Source organism: Protomyctophum parallelum (genome assembly GCF_964188405.1).
Source record: "Protomyctophum parallelum genome assembly, chromosome: 6".
Lineage (NCBI taxonomy): Eukaryota > Metazoa > Chordata > Actinopteri > Myctophiformes > Myctophidae > Protomyctophum > Protomyctophum parallelum.
Genome location: NC_139701.1, coordinates 54,157,180 through 54,181,141, shown reverse-complemented (window position 1 = coordinate 54,181,141; position 23,962 = coordinate 54,157,180). Strand labels below are relative to the sequence as shown.

The 23,962-nt window shown below is 43.8% G+C and overlaps 1 protein-coding gene across 1 annotated transcript; it reads left to right on the top strand.

The window, feature by feature from the left end:
* Nucleotides 1–7,078: 7,078 nt before the first annotated feature.
* Nucleotides 7,079–15,165, top strand: zmat3 (zinc finger, matrin-type 3; the record flags this gene model as incomplete). The annotated part of the gene is made up of 5 exons (XM_083766863.1): nt 7,079–7,780; nt 8,770–8,919; nt 9,728–9,897; nt 10,938–11,038; nt 14,957–15,165. Exons 1-5 carry the CDS (start codon nt 7,289–7,291, stop codon nt 15,163–15,165), a joined length of 1,122 nt encoding a protein of 373 aa, XP_083622989.1. The 5' UTR covers nt 7,079–7,288.
* Between the last annotated feature and the right edge of the window lie 8,797 nt (nt 15,166–23,962).

The following is a 23,962-nucleotide window of genomic DNA, read 5'->3' as shown; positions in this document are numbered from 1 at the left end:
TCAGTATAGGATAATAGTCTGTACTATACACCCCTGGACTTAGCTATACCAAAGTCCAAAGTAAGTCCAACACGGGAAGAGCTAAAACATCAACCCCTGATGTTCCAGAATGTTAAATGAAGCGGTGGTCTTGGCCATCTTCATCCGATGCCCAGTGGAGCAGATGGACTACAGTACAGTAGGTGGACGACGGGGCATAGGCTTCTCATCACTCTATAATTGATGTGACACAACATAGTGCACCAAGAGAAACTCTGGAGAAAAGGAACACTTGGCCTATTTACTGAATAAAAGCAGAGGCCTCTCAGTGGGAGCAGTCTAATAATCACACAGATTCATGTCCGGACCGGAACGGCAGCTTCTTCTTGTGTTCTCGGCCCTATAGAACTCTTAGTTCTATAGACCAGTAGCGCAGTCAGGAGTCCTGACTCAGGATTAACTCTTAGTTCTATAGACCAGTAGGGCAGTCAGGAGTCCTGACTCAGGATTAACTCTTAGTTCTATAGACCAGTGGGGCAGTCAGGAGTCCTGACTCAGGATTAACTCTTAGTTCTATACACCAGTAGGGCAGTCAGGAGTCCTGACTCAGGATTAACTCTTAGTTCTATAGACCAGTAGGGCAGTCAGGAGTCCTGACTCAGGATTAACTCTTAGTTCTATAGACCAGTGGGGCAGTCAGGAGTCCTGACTCAGGATTAACTCTTAGTTCTATAGACCAGCAGGGCAGTCAGGAGTCAGGAGTCCTGACTCAGGATTAACTCTTAGTTCTATAGACCAGTAGGGCAGTCAGGAGTCCTGACTCAGGATTAACTCTTAGTTCTATAGACCAGTAGGGCTGTCAGGAGTCCTGACTCAGGACTAAAGCCTGATTTAATCCATTCTGGGCGGGAACCCCTTTTGGTGTTTCAAGCATTACGTTATACTTTAGCGATTGAAAAATAGCAGATCTACAAGCTCATAGCGCGCCACCGAGTGGCGCGCTACGAGCTTGTAGGTCTGCTATTTTTGAAAAGTCGTGAAAATGTGCTACAAATCTTTGAATATATATTTCAGAGTGAACATTTTTAACAAAAATATTGGCTTGTGGGCGGGGTCCCTGAAACTACATATTTTGAGATGGGGGTCCGTGGCCCAATAGAGATAATTCTGGGGGTCCTTGACATGAAAAAGGTTGAGGACCACTGACATAGAAACATGGGTTTTTAAGGAAAAAAATTAGGATTTAGAAGCCTTTTTTTTTATCGACCTCAGTCCAAAATATTGAGGCATTAGGAAGAAAATCACACTCGTGTGAAGTGAGGATCGCAACGAGGTCAGTATAATATCAGCCAAATGATGTCTTATACGTTGTCATTTACTGCCTTAAACAAACATTAAAGTCCGTAGACTTGGCTGGCAACCGGTTATTTTTAATTAGACTCTAAACAAACATTAAAAGTCCATAGACTTGGCTGCCACATGACATGATTTCAGAAAGCCCCTCAAAACTAGTGAAGTGATGTTGATGCTACTGTATGAGATGAGCTTAATTTACACCCCATCACACAACAGATCTTCAAGCTGAAATCAGTGACTCTCAACAAAGTCGTACATAAATCAGGCTATAGTTTCTCATAGTAATGCACGTAATGTCTCTATAGCTTTCATTCCAGCACCAGCGGTTTTCAAACATTTGGAAAGACGTGTGCTTAGAGCATTTATTTTAGAACATGTAAATACTGTGAATACATTTTTAAATGATAACTATAGGAGCATTGTACATCTGAGCAGCACAGAATAAGCCTGACTTTGTAGTTTGAAATTGGATTGGATCCCCAGAGATCTCTAATGCTCCTCTATTATTATATGAGGAGCAATTTGTGTAAACTCTCTCTCTCCAGTCCGAGGAGCAAGCCATGGTCTCTGAGGAGAACGCTCTGTTTTAGGTGGCCGAGGAGACAAGGAGCTGACCTTGTCCTATCTACATCGTATTAGTGGTTTCCATTATATGTTTTGTGTGTGTGTGTGTGTGTGTGTGTGTGTGTGTGTGTGTGTGTGTGTGTGTGTGTGTGTGTGTGTGTGTGTGTGTGTGTGTGTGTGTGTGTGTGTGTGTGTGTGAACTTAAAAAAAACAGTAGCCAATTATCTTTTGACCCTTTTTTCTCCCCAATGTAGTCGTTATTCAAATTGATTCCTTCCTCCCCAGAGTCCACACACACACACACACACACACACACACACACACACACACACACAAATGTCTGTAACTAGCACTGGAAACCGACGCCGGCTTCCTTACAGGATGTAAGTAAATAGGTGCTTTACACTACAGTACACAGAGAAATACAATATACTTATTGTATTAATGACGTATTAATGTTTTTATTATTATTATTTATTCATTATTATTATTACTAGATTCATTATGTTACCACCCAGGCACAGAAATCAGCTAGGAGATGACCCCATGCCCTCTGTGCCAATTTAAGCCTCTTTTAATAAGGTGCAAAGTATACAATACGGGCGTTTTGATGCTACTGCACCATTGTCCTTGTGTAAACGTCTGTGGAGAATGTCTGAGGGTACAACACTTTTTGTTTAGTTTTTCTTCTTACTAATTATTTGATCGGCCCCAAAACATTGTGTTTATTGTCATGATTTGTCACAACTGGAGTTGGCTTTGTCCGCGGCGTAAACGTCTTTAAATAAATACCTTTTAAAGGCCTATAGAAATGAATGGGGAATTATTTCCTGGGCCACTCAACGTTCATGATAATTGCCTAAAGAGTTTGGCGCTTCTATCATAAAATGAACGATCGGTTAGCTTTGCGGCCCCATGCACTGCTGTGAAAAGTGGACTGACTAAAGTAATCAAATGGCAGGTGTGTGGAATTGACCAAATCTAGCTTAGGCTGGAGTTTTCATGGCTATCAACCCATTCTGAACGGGAACCCGTTTTGGTGTTGGCATCATGTCATGCTTTAGCTATTTAAAAATAGCAGATCTACAAGCTCATATAGCGCCACCGGGTGGCGCGATACGAGCTTGTAGGTCTGCTATTTTTGAATATAGCTTTTTCAGAAAACCGTCAGGATGTAGAAGACATTTTTAGAATCTGATCTCAGGTCAGAATGGGTTAATTGGCTTTTCTGGGCCATAATATGGACAGAGCATTTTCTGGACTTTATCCGACAGACTCGACGCTGTGCACTTGGTGTGCACTAGACTACACTGCCTCGCGTTGTCTGCACTCTGCAGCGTGTGTGGCAAATGCATAACTTCAGCAATCGGCATACTACTTATATTCTACATTAGTGTTTCACGAACCTTTTGATGTCATGTACGCTCATAACCACTGTTCTAAAGTCAGACCGGGTGATGAAAAGACAGACAGAAGGACAGCGGGGAAAACAGACAAGCATGTGGACGGACGGACAGACAGACAGACAGACAATGGTAGGATGGTAGGATAGTAGGATAGATAGATAGATAGTCAGATAGACAACACAGGTAGGCAGGCATATACTGTAAGACTGACTGACAGCAGACAGCAGTCAGACACACAGGGTGTTATTTTAGTTCCATGAATCATTACAGCAGAGGTGTCCAATTAGATGCCCGATGGAGGCTTCCGGCACAGTGAGTTCAGCACAGCTGCTGCACTGCTAGTCCTGGCTGAAGAATATATAGTACAGTATGTAATGAAGTAATGCTCTCTCATGTGCACAGACAACAAACACCTACTCTACTGTACGGTGATATACCTTTTGTTGGAGAAATCTATTTTACCCAATGTTCTTCTTGCAACAATTCTTTGATCATTTAGGGCCCTATTTTTGTCAGTGCTATAAACCCCTTTTCCCTAAACTAAACTTTGCCTTTTTTTTACTATTTTGAAAAACATATTCAAATTGTTCAACTGGCCGATCTACATAAACACATTGTGAGCTTGTAGATTGGCTATTTGAACTATTCAAAAATGGTTTTCAAAATAGTAAAAAAGGCAAAGAAGTTTAGGGATAAGGGGTTTAGCACTGATGAAAATAGGGCCATTACTCCCCCCCCCCCCCCTCTCTCTCTCTCTCTCTCTCTCTCTCTCTCTCTCTCTCTGTCACACACATGCACGGCATCGCATGCACACACACACACACACACACACACACAATGTGTAAAAGCCAAGCCAAGCGGACGGACTTCATAAAGCGATCCGTTCTGATCAGCGAAGCTCTGTTTATCACAGCCATAGAGTGTGTGTGTGTGTGTGTGTGTGTGTGTGTGTGTGTGTGTGTGTGTGTGTGTGTGTGTGTGTGCGTGCGCGTGCGTGTGCGTGTGTGCGTGCGTGTGTGCGTGTGTGTGCGTGCGTGTGTGTGTGAGTGTGTGTGTGTGTGTGTGTGTGTGTGTGTGTGTGTGTGTTACGTGGTGCTCCGTATGCATGACTGCAGGCTTGTCTGTCCTAATCGTTCAGATGTCTATTGGAGTGTGTAGTTCTACACGTCTCTGGATGTGTTCCAGTCGTCCGTCCTCTCCAGCCTCAGGCCCTTAATGGTGCGGTTTCTGCTATAGCACCGTTGTTTGCGCATCTTTGTTTATTTCTTTCACTCGTTCATTTCAGAATAATGAAGGTTCCTGTCAAGAGAGTTTACGTATATAAAGCACAATACAAAAGTGATTCATTCAGGCCACATATTTTCACGTTATTGGGTTATAACCCTTAGTATTTTTGTATTGGTATTTTCTTAAAGCATGTGTACAAATCAACGAGACAATTATAACTGCCAACGTGTCAAACAGTGGAAACTGGCATCAGTGATCACCGTAATCGACTTCAAGATGGTGCAGATACTATAGCAGCAAGCTCTATAGTCAGACTCGAGACAAGGTTGAGAGACCACGATGGTGAGACTGCTAGATTCTCGCAGGATAGGGTTGGGGCGATATATACCCTGGCCCCACATGTCCAGCTGAGACCCGCTATCAGAGGCAAAAAGGAGACACTTCACGCTGGTCCCAAGGCAAACTAAATGAGTACATCTCACCGTGATCACCGAACCGAACTATGCAGAATGCAGATGACATTGCCCTAGTACCCAGCAGAGAAAGGAAGCAGGTGGCAGTAGAAATTGAGTGCAGTAAGATTGGCTCAAAGGCAAAAGAAAAATCTGAAGTTGGTTCTGCCCTAACCCTAGGGCAGAACCATTGCTACAGCTAAGCTAGGTGCCAGCTGGATGGTGCTCGAGGTAGGACTTTAAATATGTTGAATGCCTTGACGGAACAGGACATGAAGGTCCAGAGGGCACTTGCCTGGATTTCTTTTTTTATATGTAACCTTTATTTAACCAGTAAACACATTTTTATTTTGTATTTTTTAGTGGGAAACTGGCCAAGTGGCAGAAATAAAATGACACTTCAATGCTACATCGAACATTATAGAACAGCAAATAAAACATCCATGATACACAAATCACCAAAGTGCTAATCTTTTAGTGGCAGGGCAAATACACAATGTGCAAAATATAAACATATAAATATATGAACAAAGGCTATAGTACTATATCCAAACACGTGCAGGTGTTGGACTGTACATCTAAGATGATCCTTTTGAAACTTCTCAAAGGAACTTTCAATGCCAATTTTAGTCTGGACTGTAGATCGTTCCACGACCGGTGCCGGGTCATTAGTCAGATGGTTCATTGTTTTCCGAAATTACTATCCCTATCTCTAACCCTAACCTAAACCTAACCGCAAGCACGGGAGCAGTGCATGTTCGGACTAACGGGACTTCGGATCTATGGGCAGTTTCCCCACGACCAGGGGGCCAAAGACATTTTTACCCCCCTCGGATTTGAATGCTGGTACTACACACTACACACTACACACCGTAGCCAAGCATTTGACCTGAGGTTTAGACCATGAATGCGTTGTATGGGATGATAAGAGTGTACACAGGGACGCTCATATGGATGGATGGATGGATGGATGGATGGATAGATGGATATCAGCCCTTATCAACGCCATGCAATGAAAGCAGTATGGACATTTCCTACATATTGACGTTGTCAGCCAATGTCTCATTTGTCCGACGAGGCGTTGGTCACGTTATCTATTATGACTATAATACGAAATACTATACTAACCGTAACCCTAACTCTAACCCCAACAATAACCTCAGTCTTAACCGGCCACGTTTTCGCTTCGGTGGCAGTCATTTCACATCCACATTTCCTAGTTACCTACTCGACGGTGCCAGTATGTGGACCATATATTACCTGCATTGCATGGTCCAGTTAACCCATTTTGGACGGGAACCCCTTTTGGTGTTAGCATTATGTTATGCTTTAGCTATTGAAAAATATCAGATCTACAAGCTCATAGTGCGCCACTCGGTGGCGCGCTATGAGCTTGTAGGTCTGATATTTTTGAAAAATCAAAGAACGACTGACATATAGAAACAGCTTTTTCAGAAAACTGTCAGGATGTAGAAGACATTTTTAGAATCTGATCTCAGGTCAAAATGAACATACAGTACTGGTGATTGTCGGTTGATATAACATTCAAATCGGGTGCCATTGAAAGGTCGATTAAACGTGTATGAATGTGGTCCAAGATGTGTTTATAACACTTTATTAGTATAGTTCAATGTTTGAATGTTGTGTATATGCATTGTTTCTTGCCCTGACCGGTGCCCCCTCCTCTCCCCAGGTCCAGAGGCCATGTTGAAGCCCACCTTCACTTTGTTCACTCACCCTCAGCAGCACTTCCACCACATGGGACCCTTGTCCATGGCCCCTGCCACGCCCCTCTGCCCCCCAGCAATGGGACCCTTGTCCATGGCCCCTGCACAGCCCCTCTGCCCCCCAGCAATGGGACCCTTGTCCATGGCCCCTGCGCAGCCCCTCTGCCCCCCAGCAATGGGACCCTTGTCCATGGCCCCTGCACAGCCCCTCTGCCCCCCAGCAATGGGACCCTTGTCCATGGCCCCTGCGCAGCCCCTCGGCCCCCCGGCGATGGCACCTGCTCAGGCAATTGGACCCCCGACCCAGCTGGCTCCAACACAATCTCTGGGGCCACCTCCCATCCCTGCCTCACACGCTTTAGGGACCCCAACCATTAACCGAGCTCCTAGCTTAGGGCCACGAAGCATTAACCCAGCACATCATTTAGGGCCCCCAACCATTAACCCTGCACATAGTGTAGTAGGGCCTCCACCCATTAGCCTAGCACATAGCTTAGGGCCTCCAAACAGTAACCCAGCACACCATTTAGGGCCCTCGACCATTAACCCTGCACATAGCTTAGGGCCCCCACCACTGATGGCCCCTGCACAGCCTCTAGGACCTCCGCCAATGGCACACGCCTTGGGGCCTCCACTTATAGACCCCATGCAGGCATTAGGAGGACCCCCATCCATGGACCTTGCACAACCATTGGGAGCTCCACCCCTGAACCCCACACAAGCGTTGGGGCCCCCAGCCGTATTGGCCCCTGGAACCGGACGGTTCTCCCTGTCCTCCCCCCCACCACCTCCGACCCCGGACCTCTCACAGCTGCCTCCGAGACCACCGATCCCAGCCTCCATCCAAGCCCTGATTTCTGGCCCCATTCCCGGTCCTCTCGCTGGTCCACTACCACCAGCCCAGGCGGCACCGTCCAGCGAGCAGTCCCAGGATGAGGGCTCAACGCTGGGCATGGAGGAGCAGGAAGAAGGCTCTCTGCTGGGGCTGGAAGAACTGTGTAAACCTCTCTACTGTAAACTCTGCAACGTTACCCTCAACTCTGCTCAGCAGGCCCAAGCTCACTACCAGGTCTGATGAAGCACACACGCGACACACATGCAGTTCCGCACGCACATAAGCATGCACACACATGCGCTATAGCACATCGCAAGCATGCAAACTTAATCATCTTTGAATGTCATGAATTATGTCGATAGATTAACTATCTAGTTATTATATTTGTTGTTATTTACTTTTGTTGTCGCAAAATGCATTCACTTATTAAAGTCAAAAGGACTACAGGATATTTATTTACATGCTGTAACTGCTATGAGAATATCATAAATGAATCATCATAAATGTTTATATCAGTGATACTGTACATACAGTAGCAATTCTGGTAATATTGAGAGGATGCTTCCATTTTGAAATTACATCCCTCTAAAATGGAAGGAAACAGGGCATATGTAATACAGAAAGTGCTCTCTAATTATCACATTTCATCTTCACTTTTTTGATTGATTGATTGATTGATTGATTGATTGATTTTTATTTGATTTGTATTAAGGATCCCCATTAGCTGGTGCCATAGCAACCAGCTAGTCTTATACTGGGGTCCACATAACAATAAACATTCCAGTACTCATACAATTGATAAAAAGTTCACAATTGTTAAAAAGTCAGTATTCAACACACATTAGTTCGGATAAAAGCAAATAGAAATTGCAAAAATTCAAGTGAGAGCGGAAAAAAACAAAACAACAACACACAACACTGTATCAAATTGATTGATTGATTGATTTTGATTGATTGATTGATTTTGATGACGACGTCGCTCCAAAAATGAGTTATTGAGGGCGGCTGCATTTGTGCCATTGCATGTGCCGATGTGGCCCAACGCGTGACCCACATGGTTTTCCACATGGTTTCATTATAGTCCCGTACCTTAATTCTCCTCGCCTGTCCTTTCCTCTCTTCGCTTCTCTTCTCCTCGTCTCCTCGCCTGTCCTTCCCTCTCTTCGCTGCTCTTCTCCTCTCCTCCTCTCTCTCATCGTCTTCCTCACTCTCCCATTTTCTAGGGAAAGAACCACAGTAAGAAGCTGAGAAATTTCTATGCAGGCAGTCAGCAGCCACCAGCCATCAGGACCCCAGAGGTCCTTATGGAGACGGTCAGCCAGACGACAGTACTCGGTGGAGCTGGGCCTAATGACGGTGACACAAGCAGACAGGTGAGGCCCAAAACTCAGCGCAAGAGACCATTATTCACACAGTGACCATGTTGGCGTTTTGCATTGTGCCATTCACTTGAACCCATTTTGGGGGCGGGAACCCCTTTTGGTGTTTTAAACATTATGTTATGATTTAGCTATTGAAAAATAGCAGATCTACAGGTCTGCTATTTTTGAGAAATCATGAACATGTGGTGCAAAGCTTTGAAATAATATATATATTCTTTCAGAGCGAACGTTTTTAACTCAAATCTTTGCTTCTGGGAGGTGGCGGTCCCTGGAACAACACGTTTTCAGATGGGGGGTCAGAGGCCAATTTCATATATTTTTGGGGGTCCTTGACATGAAATATTGAGAATAGAAACATGAAGTTTTTCAGAAAAAAGAAAAAAAAAGAAAATCGACATCAGGCCTAAATGGGTTAAAGGCGTGAGGTAAAATACATGAGGTTTTTCAGAAAAAAATGCATTTTTAAAAATACATTTTTAAAATTTCGACGTCAGGCCTAAATGGGTTATAATGGCAAGATGGCCTCTGTGTGAATATGGTCTACGGGGGCAAAGAAATGGCACAAAAAGAGGAGGATGGCATTGCATCCAAGCAGAGGTAATGAATTCCTGGGACATGGTGGATCAGCTATTGAGGAAAGGGTCCATAATCTATAGTTCAAGGAGCTCAGAATGATCCCTCTTCCCATTCACTGCATTTGATCCCCTTCTCTCTCTCCACACTCCCTCTCATCGCCTCCTCTCTAACACCTCTCTCTCTCTCTCTCTCTCTCTCCGTCTCTCTCTCTCTTCCTATCCAGGCACTTTATAAAGGGGCTGCCAGAGTTATTTTGGCCACAGAGCATGACTACTGCAAGCTGTGTGACGCCTCCTTTAGTTCCCCGGCAGTAGCACAGGCCCATTACCAGGGCAAGAACCATGCCAAGAGGCTACGGCTGGCCGAGGCTCAGCACAACACTAATAATAACACGTAAGTTTGGGTATAAAGAAGCTGAATTGCAGTTTTGTACAACAGAGACCTCTTCTCATGCAGAAATGCATTAGAAGCAACCTGTTTTCAGGGGGGGCTAAAAATAGCACAATAACGGCTGAATAGGGCAGTGTTTCTCAAATAGGGGTATGTGTGTAGGCCAGGGTATACGTGAGAAATATTTCACTGTTACATTTAATGACAATCACAAACTTTGTGAACTTGCTGATTTGTAAAGTGTAAAAAAAAAAATCACACCTGTGTGAACCGAGTGGTGCAACTCCTCTCTCTCTCTCTCTCTCTCTCTCTCTCTGATTAGCTTTAGTATGGTTACATACAGACAGAAGTTGGATTTGCGTCCAGCAGGTGGCAGCCATGTCACATACTTCTCACGTTCCAATTTCACGCATGCGCACACCACTCGTGCTGATGATACACACGGACGTTGCTGCTTGTAGGAGTGGTTGCACCACTCAAAAGATCTTTGACGAGCACAACAACTTTGAACATAATGACATCAAAACTGGATTTGCTCAAATAATATGGTCACAGTTTATTGTCACAAAACTGCTCAGGGGGCACTAATTGCAAATCTTATACTTTCATTCTTTAGAATGTTATACTCAGTGTTGTCAAAGTTACTCTTAAACAGTAATATTACTTTTTTTAAAGTAATATAGTTACTTTAATTATTACTCCCTGCCAAAAGTCTTACTTTGCATTTTCAACATTTGCAGTCCCCCCCCCCCCCCCCCCCATTCTGCACTCTGAAAACAGTGATGATGGGTCCATCTGGTTCCATTTGTACACTCAATTGAATTAAATGAACACCAAGACTTTTACTCTGTATGAATTACAGACTAAATGAAAACCACACCTGGGCTCAAAATGATAACGAAACACAATCTTTGAACAACAAAGTGCTATAGCTGCTTTCTTTTGTCTCCTCCACCATGTTTAGTTTGTTTATTTCTCTCGCAGTCTCCCACGAGTCACACACTAGTTTGTTGTTCCATGTTCCGAACATATCTGTGTTTCAGGGAAGGCAGCGAGACAAACCAGCGGAGAAACAGGAAGGACGGTAGCGAGTACAGGCTAGTGAAAAATCGCCGTAGCCCACAGATACCTGTGGCTATGCCAGGTAAGCAATAACTGAAATACATTTCATTATAAAGGTGCAGTTCATAACTTCCATGTCCTCTCAGAGATTCAAAGCAATAAGGTTCTTCCTCTCTACTAATAAGGTGTCTCTGTTTAGTCAGGGGAGATATTTCCTTATGAACTTCACGCCGTACTCATGCTGGACAAGACCAACGCTGTAGACAGTATAATTTATTTTGGGCGGAAGTTGCGGGATTTGGGCAGAAGTACTGCTCAAGGAAATTACGTTGACGTTTCACAAATCTGTTTACATCTCCGTGGACGTGTTGTGATTGGTCGAATAAATATCGTATCCCGGGGTAGCCTCGGTCCCAGGCTTACTTATCTGCAAAAAGAAAAGCCTGGTCACAACGTAAGGCAGAGAAGCATAAAGAAAAGCCTGGTCACAACGTAAGGCAGAGAAGCATAAAGTAAAGCCTGGTCACAACGTAAGGCAGAGAAGCATAAAGTAAAGCCTGGTCACAACGTAAGGCAGAGAAGCATAAAGTAAAGCCTGGTCACAACGTAAGGCAGAGAAGCATAAAGAAAAGCCTGGTCACAACGTAAGGCAGAGAAGCATAAAGAAAAGCCTGGTCACAACGTAAGGCAGAGAAGCATAAAGAAAAGCCTGGTCACAACGTAAGGCAGAGAAGCATAAAGAAAAGCCTGGTCACAACGTAAGGCAGAGAAGCATAAAGAAAAGCCTGGTCACAACGTAAGGCAGAGAAGCATAAAGTAAAGCCTGGTCACAACGTAAGGCAGAGAAGCATAAAGTAAAGCCTGGTCACAACGTAAGGCAGAGAAGCATAAAGTAAAGCCTGGTCACAACCCAAGGCAGAGAAGCATAAAGTAAAGCCTGGTCACAACGTAAGGCAGAGAAGCTATCGGCGGATGTATCCTCCGGAACAGCCGTCAGATGTATTTCCCCCGGATACCATATTTTTCCGACCAATCACAACACTAGTTGTTTCATTCAATGTAAACTGATTTTGACATGTAAAGCATCAACGTAATTTCCTTGGGCGATACTTCCGCTAAAATCCCGCAACTTCCGCCCAAGCAAATAATTGTCTTTACAGCGTAGGTCAGGCGCAACGCTCAAATCCCAACATCCAAGCTGAAAACAAAAAGGCAATCAGGCTTTTGCTTTCAGACCTCCGACCCTCTGGAATGGCCTCCCTCTGGAGATCAGAGTCCACCCACCGTTTCAAATCCCTCCTGAAAACTCATTTTTATAACTGTTTACTTATCGTATCTTAATGCATTGTGGATTGTTTTTATTCTCTGTGAAGCACTTTGTAACTTCGTTTCAAAAGGTGCTATATAAATAAAGATTTATTATTATTATTATTATTATTATTATTATTATTATTGATTACAGCTGTGATAAAGTGAAATAAAATAACGACTCAACTCAAGGTGCTGTGTGTGCACTGTGCAGCCAGTTTGTACGGTTATCCAAGCAAAAACTGCCAGAAATTACCTTAAATATATAATAATAGTTAATTAAATTGTGTTTAAATCCCTCCAAAAGCTCCTGTACTGTATCTTACTGCACGGAAACATAAGTCGGAATACATGATCCTGAAATGACTCGTTTTACAGTATTGACTGCAAACGTAGAATGTTGATAATACCGATGCCAGTTAGTGGTAGTGGGAGGCTGTTGGGCCAGCCAATCAGTGAGTCAGGCACACGGCCATGGCGGGCAGGCTCCGGTGGTGGTAATGTTACCAGGTGTTTAGCCAGTCACCCTGCAGCCAGTCACCCTGCAGCTTACCACTCTGACAGCAGCTGTGTGGCATGTTGTGTTGTTGTATGGTGTTGTTGTATGGTGGCACGGCATCAGTAACAGGCAGACAGGCAGGCAGGCAGGCAGGCAGACAGGCAGGCAGGCAGGCAGGCAGGCAGACAGGCAGACAGGCGCGCTGTCTCTTCTTTCAACGCCTCTGCATCCCCCAGGGAATGAGAGACAGCGAGAGAGAGAGAGAGTCACTTGAGGAGAGAGAGAGAGAGAGAGAGGGAGAGGGAGAGACTCACAGAAACAAAGGGGCAGAGAAAGGCATTGATGTTGACACCTCTGCAACTTTCTTCCGAAATATATTTGTTCTTTTTTTTAAATCGTGTGTACTTTTGTGCGTGTGTGCGTGTGTGTGTGTGTGTGTGTGTGTGTGTGTGTGTGTGTGTGTGTGTGTGTGTGTGTGTGTGTGTGTGTGTGTGTTCATGGTTTTCACCCGGTAGTTAATTTCAATACTAGGATGCAACATGTTATATTCTGATGGCAGAACTTGGTTACCTTACTGTACCTACACATTGTAGAACCATTTGTGCATAAAGTGTCACGGTTCGTGACGTGTTATGTTTAACTTGTGTACCTTTTATTTTGTAGTATTGTTTTGTGCCCTCCTGTCTGCCCCTGTAGTTCTGTAGCTGCCTTGTCTAACCTGTATTGTGATTAGTCTTTGTTTTCCACCTGTGTCTCCCAGCCAATCACCTGTGTCCTCTTAGTCCCCCAGCCAATCACCTGTGTCCTCTTAGTCCCTCAGCCAATCCCTGTCTTGATTTTGAGTTTTGTTTCACCTGTGCCTAGTTAGTCTGTGTCTATTTATACTCCCCTGTTTGTTCAGTTCCCTTGCTAGTTCGTCACTTAATGTCAGTAGTGTTCAGCTCCTCATGTATCCATGATTTGCCTCCTAGTGTATTCCTGATTCTATGTACTTCAAGTTCCTTGTATTCCTTGTGTTGGTTTTTTGGAATAAAACCCTTGCATTGAAGCTCATCTGCCTGCGCCTATCTGTCTGCAATTGGGTCCTAATTGCTCCTGCCCTTGCACTGTGACAGAAATACATATTATAGTCCAAAAACTAAATGAGGACAGACAAAGTTCACGGTCCGAGGAGCGGGCCGTGACAATAAAGTAATGACAAGTAAATCCCAGAAGTCAGACAAACTTGTTCCATGAAGTTTGTCTAGCGATGCACTCAAACAAAAGCTCATGGTCAATGCTAGCAGTCTAATGTTTCACTCTCACTTCATTAGACTAATGCCTAGGCTAGCACCTTCCAGATCCGTCATCACCGCCACAACAACCTAAGGGGAACACACTTCTCCAGCTTCTAATTAAAGCCGAGGAGGGCCTGCCATGTCTCGTCAAATACTTGGCAGCATTATTGGAACTGTCACCATTACAACGTTGAAGATTAACACAAATAATTGCCATTTACGATTTAATTGAGTCATTGGCATGGAACATTGGAACTCTATATGAATATAAACATAATGTATGTTTGCCTTTTAGGCTTTGTAATCATAGGTTGCAGAGGGCAGACATGACAAATAACTGAAATATATAAAGAAATTACTTTTTTTCATAAAATAGAATAAAACATGTATCCTTATATCCTTAAGAAACTAGGACATTATGTCGATCTCAGGATACAGTCAGAATCAGTACACACACACACACACACACACACACACACACACACACACACAGACACACTCACACACAGAAACACACACGTCTCTGATGCTCTCTCTCCATTGCTTTCATATTCTGGAAGGTATTTATTTTTTTGCATAAGAATTCAAGCACTCTAAACTAAACTAGACTCCTGCATCTGCCCCATCCAATTATTCAGAGAATTACTGGCTGGATTGCCATGGGGGCTCCCTGAAGGATGACCCCTAACCATTTGAGTGACCCCGTGACCGTAGTCATCTAGTGCCACCCGCTGGTCAAAATGTCAACTTAGCTCTATACAGGCTGACTAAAATGCTGAATAACTCGAAATCTACCAAGCTCTCCATGGTTTGGATAAAAAGTACTGCTGACTCTCATCTCTTTCTCTCTCTCTCTCTCTCTCTCTCTCTCTCTCTCTCTCTCTCTCTCTCTCTCTCTCTCCCCCTCTCCCCTCAGGGCCGTACTACAACCCCAGACCGAGGCAGCGGATCCCCAGGGACCTGGCCATGTGCGTCACCCCTAGCGGGCAGTTCTATTGCTCCATGTGCAACTGTGGAGCCGAGCAGGAGAGCGACTTCAGACTGCACCTGGAGAGCAAGCAGCACAAAGCTAAAGTGTCCGAGTTAAGATACCGGAGTGAGATGGAAAACCTGGGCTACAGTTAGGAGGAGAACGATGATGGAGCGGGGTTTGGGGGGGGGGGGGGGGGGAGAGGGGGGGGGGCATAAAGCAAATAGCACAAGGCCAAAGTATTAAGAGTTCAAATTTAAATACTGCACTGTGGTGGACAACCTGGGGTATAATTATTCAGAGAGAATTTGAGGCAAGAGGGAACTGAAGTTGAAGAGAGGAGGGTGGGCTGTCAGTACATAGGGCTACCACCCTACATACAGTACAGTATACAGATACAACAACAGAAAGGAGACTGTGGAACCTGCATGTACTTATATGATATGTACTGTACTGTAGACGAGGCATTGGGAGTAACCACTCCAAGCGCAAATGTCATGTATACACGCGACTCCTCGCGATTCCTGCACTTCAAGCGACGTGATTATTTTCGATTGCGGTCCGGTGTGTGAATGCACTTTAAGTCGTCTATAGGCTCTGGTAGGCTAAGCGATGCAGGGAGGGAGACCGGCAGGCGAGGAAAGGGAGAGTATTGATAGAATGGAGTGGAGATACGACGTGGGAAGAGACCACGGAACGCCACACGACTGCCGCAGAGACGCTGCAGTCGTTCACAGCTGGTTTAACGCCCTGCAGTTAAAAGGGCATCACGTCAAGGAGTGAACAGCCACTCGCCACACACTGCCACACAAGTGGGCCTAGAGCCAGCAGCATGTTCACCGTGTCTAACACAGATAATGAAGATGAAAACACCATATGTTTCATTGAGAATCAAACTCAACCGAGTTACCTGACCCAAAGGGGGTGACATAAATAGAAGCTTTAAAGTGTTCCATTTGGCCCTGTGGTGGGAATACGGGATAAGAAGTAAACACTGGGGATAGGCTAGCGGTTAGCCTATCAACATTAACCCTGGAAAACCCTATTTGGCCCTTTCACAGAGAGCAGGTTAATGGGTGGGTTCCTATTGGCCCTTTCACAGAGAGCAGGTGAATGGGTGGGTTGACTACCATATACATATTTACAGCATATGAACTCAAACCCATTTAAGTACAGTCAGTATTATCTATACACTATGCTATTGAATATCTGGGTCTTGTTAGATGACAATGTAATTATTAATGCCGGTAATTTGTTCGATTGTTTTAATCAGTCTTCCCTATATGAATATGTTTGTGTTGTCTCTGTATGGTCAACACCCAGGAGCTGACTCGACCACAAATTAAAAAAAAAGACACCATTCAACGTTTTCCCTCCTCATATTCTATAGATATCTTTTGCATCCAGTCGTCCTCCAAACACAACCACCCTGACCTTAGCAGATGTGTCTCCTGAATATGCATGTCCTTTTTTTCCCCTATATATTATTTAAAGATTTGATTTGGGGCTTTTTATTCATGCCTCTATTGATAGTAGAAAATGGGGTGAGAGAGATGGGGATGACGCGCAGCAAAGGCAGGCTACATTGAGCCTGGATATACAGTATGCACCACTAGGCCCACTAGGCCCACGGTCCGGACCACTAGGCCCTCTAGGCCCACTAGGCCCGCGGTCCGGACCACTAGGCCGGCGGGCCGGGCCGGGCCATGCATGTTCTTCTAAGGATACACCACGCTGCATAAAGTGTTTACACCTGAAATTAGATTGCAAGTTGCAATGTACAGTCCAGAGCATTTCGGACTGGTGCAGAATAAGCCAGTGGGGTCCGGGGACCCCCAGGGGTCCTTGAGGGGGTCCTTGAGGGGGTCGCGATGTGACACGTTGTGAGCTCGTAGTTTGGCTATTTCTGCTACTTTTGAGTGACGATGAAATAGGGCATTCATTTAAAAAAGAAAAGTTGAAATAATATGGAGATATGAGGTTTCTTCCTCAAAGAAAAGCTATTAAACCTAGGGTTGAAAGCTGATTTAAACTATTACATAAAGGTCAACTGCTACTACACATAGGAAAATACTGTGTACAGTACATGAATAATTTATTGCTGATTCTATGAGATAAACAGAAAAAATTTATTTTGTTTTCTTCATCTTGGGGGGCGGGTACGGAAAAACACTGCACTTTTTTCCCCATTATTAAGAATATATAAAGTTATAAAAATGTTAAAAAGTCTGATCGACTGTTCCAGAAGAGTACTTTAGTTGCGCAAACTGAAGGTGGCATCATAGCCGTTTCTGGTTGTGTTAACTAGCTGTGGTGAGCTGTTCAGAATAGAGTTCTCATCGGGCCCGGCCCGACTAATCAGAATAGATTATAGACCCGGCCCTAAAGCGTTGGGGGTTTGTGCAGAATTTGAGAACTCTACACAGAGTAAAAGTGAAACCCCAGTCAGCACCATCTTCATAATAGATATATTCACAAACAGACAGAACAGAACTATTGTTTTTATTATTATAAACAAATTAAATATATATATATATATATATATATATATATATATATTTGTTCATGGAACCCGAAGGCCCAGCCCGGCCCTACTGATTAGCCTAAAACATTGGGTCGGGTTGGGCCTGGTCGGATTCAAGCAGAGTTTGAGAACTCTAGTTCAGAACTCAGCTTCACGTCTAGTAGAGCACAAACACATGTGAAACTGAATAGTACTGTGATAAGAACAACTGTGGGATATAAACCAGAGAGAGAGAGACAGGGAGAGGGCAAAGGCTAGGCTGTTACATAAACCAACAGTGCCATGCAGTTTAATCAGAAAAGAACCAAGGCAGAGCTGTAACCAAAGGTGTACGTGGTGAACACTACTGTACTAGAAGAAGAGTTTATTATCGTAGACACACTAACAGAGTTGATGGAGTCGACTATCATCCCTAAAGTAGAACTTCTGTCCACTAGTCTACGCTCGTACGCCTGGATTGAATTAGCTCAATCGGTAGCAGAGTAATCTATTATGCATTACGCTGAAAGGGGAGCGTGTGCATCTAATACTGGTCATCTTTGAATAACGCCATCATCAACCGTATAGAATAATTCATTGCAGAAGAAAGAAGGGATCAACAAAGGGCCATGGGAGTGGTCCGAAGAACTTGAATTGAAAATGTGATCTCAGAACTCGTGCTTGACTCGACATCAAAACATTGACTAGAAAAAAGCCTTTTTATAGTCTGGCATTTCGGTGATGGCCAACATATCAGGAGTGTACTTTATCAGAGTTAAACATGCTGTGGTTCCCCAATCTAGTGCTCATGGCCTCCCCTATAGGGTTCATGAGATGATTTATAGAAATGCATTTGTATATATATTTCTGATATAGAAATAAGACTTTTTGTGACAAATGACTCTTGTTATAATCCTGAATATTTATATAACTTGTTCTACGCTTGCTCTTATTGGTCATGTGAAAGAGTGAATGGAATATGGGCCAGATATTTGCTGTCAAAAAATTCACCATCGTCAGGGAATTTGTATAGAGGCATTTTAAAGGGTTTCAGGCCAACAAGGCTGATGACTACACAAAGGCATTAAAGGCTTGGCATTTCATTACGGGCCACTGTTTGGCCTGTTTTTTATTAAATGGATTTGAATGCATTAATGGTTATGTAACACTGTTTTCTTTTTCTTTTTCGGCCTGGAAATTTTGAAAGGTTAAATGCCCCTGGTCCTTTTTCCTCTTGTTTTCCATCTAGCCATGAATCATGTCTATTTGTTCAGATACTATTACTGTTGTTCTACTACTAATTTGTTTGCTATTAGTAACCAATACTGTTATCAAAGCTGTTAAAGATGATGATGTGTTCAGCATACTGTGGTGGTATTTGGTCTAGTCCATCAGGCTGTACATTGTTTATTTATTTTTTGCATGATCAGTAATATCATATTCTAATATGGTTTGCACTTTTGCAGCTGTAGTACAGTAACTGTGGTCAGACATTTTGACAACAGGGTCTGTTGTCAAAATCCTGATTCAGCTATTATTCACTGTAACCTAAAGTCTATACTGTGGGTGTGAGAAAGGTGGTACATAATATTTTGCACTGAATATCGAAAGAGAAAGTGCTGTTCAGAATGAATATATTTACAATATAATTTAATCAAAAAATAAACTTTCTTACAATTGTACAGTATATTTGCCTCTCAACAAACCTTTATCAAATGTTTACAGAAAGCGAGGGGATATGACTCACACACTGACGATGCTGTGTATTTACCTACAGTAGGAATCAGGGCATGATATATGGATTTCACTGAGGCACCGTAGTATAGTACAGTAGCAGTACAGTAGCAGTGCAGCATCAGCACCAGTTGCTGAGAAACCGTAGCATGGAAGCAGGTAATGTACATGATCTGCCTTTGTTGAAAAAGCAGATTGATTTGTTTACCTGCCATTTCAACATGACATGAAATGTACCTTTACCGTATCTGACATTCACCTGCATTCAATTGCACATCAATCTAGAACAGTGGTTTGACCAATTAAGGCCCACCAATGGGAAAGTCAAAATCACAACGCACAACTGTATTCATAGCTGAAATAGCATATTGTACAAGCTCAGAAGTCGCAATGTGATGTACCTACACTGTACACTATTGATTGCTGGCAAGAGCCCTATAGCCGCGTAAAAATGAGCCACGATGCTGTATATTTATTGACAAGAATCCAACGTTTCGACCTAGGAGGTCCTCTTCAGGGAAAAGAGCCCTATAGCTGCCCCATCACCATGCAGGGGCCACCACATTCCTAGTTGTGCCCCTGTGTTTTCTCTGTGAAAACCACATTATGCAGTGCCTCTGAACACTGTGTTTTCTCTGTGAAAACCACATTATGCAGTGTCTCTGAACACTGTGTTTTCTCTGTGAAAACCACATTATGCAGTGCCTCTGAACACTGTGTTTTCTCTGTGAAAACCACATTATGCAGTGCCTCTGAACACTGTGTTTTCTCTGTGAAAACCACATTATGCAGTGTCTCTGAACACTGTGTTTTCTCTGTGAAAACCACATTATGCAGTGCCTCTGAACAATGTGTTTTCTCTGTGAAAACCACATTATGCAGTGCCTCTGAACACTGTGTTTTCTCTGTGAAAACCACATTATGCAGTGCCTCTGAACACTGTGTTTTCTCTGTGAAAACCACATTATGCAGTGCCTCTGAACACTGTGTTTTCTCTGTGAAAACCACATTATGCAGTGTCTCTGAACACTGTGTTTTCTCTGTGAAAACCACATTATGCAGTGCCTCTGAACAATGTGTTTTCTCTGTGAAAACCACATTATGCAGTGCCTCTGAACACTGTGTTTTCTCTGTGAAAACCACATTATGCAGTGCCTCTGAACACTGTGTTTTCTCTGTGAAAACCACATTATGCAGTGCCTCTGAACACTGTGTTTTCTCTGTGAAAACCACATTATGCAGTGCCTCTGAACACTGTGTTTTCTCTGTGAAAACCACATTATGCAGTGCCTCTGAACACTGTGTTTTCTCTGTGAAAACCACATTATGCAGTGCCTCTGAACAATGTGTTTTCTCTGTGAAAACCACATTATGCAGTGCCTCTGAACAATGTGTTTTCTCTGTGAAAACCACATTATGCAGTGCCTCTGAACAATGTTGCCAACACTCCATATTGACTTGACTGAATGGATGCCCCGGCCGACTGATTGGCTGACTGCACTTCAAGGCTGTGTGTGTTTTCTGACAGCTAAATAAAACCACATAATGATATCAACCGTGTTGAGTTTATGATTCTTGTGTGTGTGTGTGTGTGTGTGTGTGTGTGTGTGTGTGTGTGTGTGTGTGTGTGTGTGTGTGTGTGTGTGTGTGTGTGTGTGTGTGTGTGTGTGTGTGTGTGTGTGTGTGTGTGTGTGTGTGTGTGAGGTGTGTGTGTGTGTGTGTGTGTGTGTGTGTGTGTGTGTGTGTGTGTGTGTGTGTGTGTGTGTGTGTGTGTGTGTGTGTGTCGTTGCACGGTCTATTACCCTCAACGCCCCGGGGTAAAATAACACTATCTGTTAGCAGATCATATGCTGTTATTGGAGTGCAGATATTTCACTGTATCATTAGCCAGGCTTTCCTCAGTATTCCTATAGCACTCCATTTCCACCACCTATCAACAGATGATTATTTAATTGCCATAATTTATATATTGAAATGATGGTAAAGACTATAAATAGTCTTGGTTTACATTGATATAGTAGCCTATAGGCCTACTCAGTTTACATTTATGCAGTAGCCTATACTCAGTCGGAACTTAACCAGACAAAACAGACAGAATGTGTTTATGATTTATGAATGACCTTGTGTGTTCCTATTGAGCATTAAAAATGCAAAATGTATGTTTGCTGTCCCATGTTTTCATGCCAAAGTTGGCAGTGGCGCAAAAACGTTATCAACCTCTGTATTTGGCTGCACAGGCCTCTCTCTTTAGTCCCAATCCTTGCTAAGACTCTTAGGTCATGGCCAGTGAACAGATGTTTAAACCTTCATAAGGAAGTGATGATGAAAGTGGGATTTCCCTGGGGCGAATGAAGCGCTCACGCATACAGTAACAGACAGTAGGCTACACGCACAGAGCGCCCATGGAGGTAGCCCAGAATTTCTTGGCTTAAATAATAAAATAGACAGCTGTATAGTATTCAAGTCACAAGCCTCAGATAGCTTAGACATGATACAACAGCTCTTTGTTGGTGCAATGGTGGGAGGCTTGGACTCATATTATTATGAAGAAAGATAATGTTAAACAGGAAACAAACACTCACAGACTATCAAATCTCCACCATACTGTAAGTCACATCTGCCCTTGTTATCTATCGTCCTCTAGTGGTCAGATGACAGCATGACAGGAGATGTGGCGCGCTGCATGAAATAGATAGATTATGTACAATATAATGTGAATGCGTACAGTATTTCGATGCTGTCAGGCAGAAACCTCCTATCTCCATATTTTAACTTTGTGTTTTCCCTAACTTAACATCCTACTTCAGGTGTGTGCAAAGTGTGGCCCACGAGCCAAATGTAGCCCTGGGGCGATTTTATATTCGGCCCGCAGCTTATACTTGGATTTTATTATGAACGGCCCGCCCAACAGTATATGGGCCAAGTTTTTTTAACCTGGGCTTTTCCCAGAGTATAATTTGTCAGTTGAATTTATTTATTTTTGTTTTGTTTTACCTTACTTGCTTGTGTATAGTGAGTTGATTCCATAGGCCTACCACAGGGGGGTGCAGTCTGGTGTCGGTCTGAGCCACGATTGGGTTAGAACTGGTCACGCATGTCTGGGTCCTATATAGGTTATATTTGGGCTAAGTGGGTTAGAACTGGGCACGCATGTCTGGGTCCTATAGGTTATGTATGGGCTATAAAGTGGGCATGGGTCAGAACAGGTCACCCACACCTGGGTCCCTTGAGGGTTATATATAGGCTAAGTGGGCACGGGTTAGCACTGGTCACCCATGTATGGGTCCCTTGTGGGTTTATATGGGCTAAGTGGGCATGGGTTAGCACTGGTCACCCATGTATGGGTCCTATATAGGTTATTAATGGGCTTAGTGGGCAAGGGTTAGAGCTGTCACGCCCCACCCCTCTGCCTGTGTATTTGAGCCGTGACTCATGGCTCTAACCCAAACCCTGAACTCTTATTATGACATGACCATTTTGTGTTTAGTTCATGTTCTGTAATGCCTTGAATGTTAAAGAAAGCGCTCGTCATGTGTGTTGCCTTGAACACTTGGAACCTAAGTAGGTTTTGGACTCATTCTGTATGTTCTGTATTTGGCCTTAATGTGGTGTTTGGTTTTGGTTTACTGTTACTCTGTTGTTGTTGTTTTGGTTGTGCCTTGTTTTGTAGTATTGTCCTGTGCTTTCCTGCGGCAGCGTCTAGTGAGCTAATCTAGTGAGCTAATTTAAGACTTCCGGTGGACGATCTCTTCAAAATAAGAGTACCCTCTAGAGTATTGAAAAAAAGTTTAATTTGCACATTAAAACTACAAATTAAGCATTTAAATGATGCTATAAGACACACATTATGTTTCTGTGTAAGAATAAGTAATTAAATCCTTATAATAATAATAATAAAGTTATCTAAATGGATAAATGCTATTCACTGGAGTGCATGGACTTTATAAAGTGGACACTGGACAAAAGACGGCTCCGCAAGGCAACTATCTGGACATACCCACGCGTTCGGGGAGATGTCCTATACCACACCCCACTCTCCGCTAAGCGGGAGAGGTGTAAAATTCACAGCAGCAGACCTTCTACTGGGGTCAAGGCTGACAAAAAGTACCGTTTCCGGACCCAGAATGGACACTGGACAAAAGACGGCTCCGCGAGGCAACTATCTGGACATACCCACGCGTTCGGGGAGATGTCCTGTACCACACCCCACTCTCCGCTAAGCGGGAGAGGTGTAAAATTCACAGCAGCAGACCTTCTACTGGGGTCAATGCTGACAAAAAGTACCGTTTCCGGACCCAGAATGGACACTGGACAAAGAGGCCTCCGCGAGGCAACTATCTGGACATACCCACACGTTCGGGGAGATGTCCTCTACCACACCACACTCTCCGCTAAGCGGGAGAGGTGTAAAATTCACAGCAGCAGACCTTCTACTGGGGTCAAGGCTGACAAAAAGTACCGTTTCCGGACCCAGAATGGACACTGGACAAAGAGGCCTCCGCGAGGCAACTATCTGGACATACCCACACGTTCGGGGAGATGTCCTCTACCACACCACACTCTCTGCTAAGCGGAAGAGGTGTAAAATTCACAGCAGCAGACCTTCTACTGGGGTCAAGGCTGACAAAAAGTACCGTTTCCGGACCCAGAATGGACACTGGACAAAAGACGGCTCCGCGAGGCAACTATCTGGACATACCCACGCGTTCGGGGAG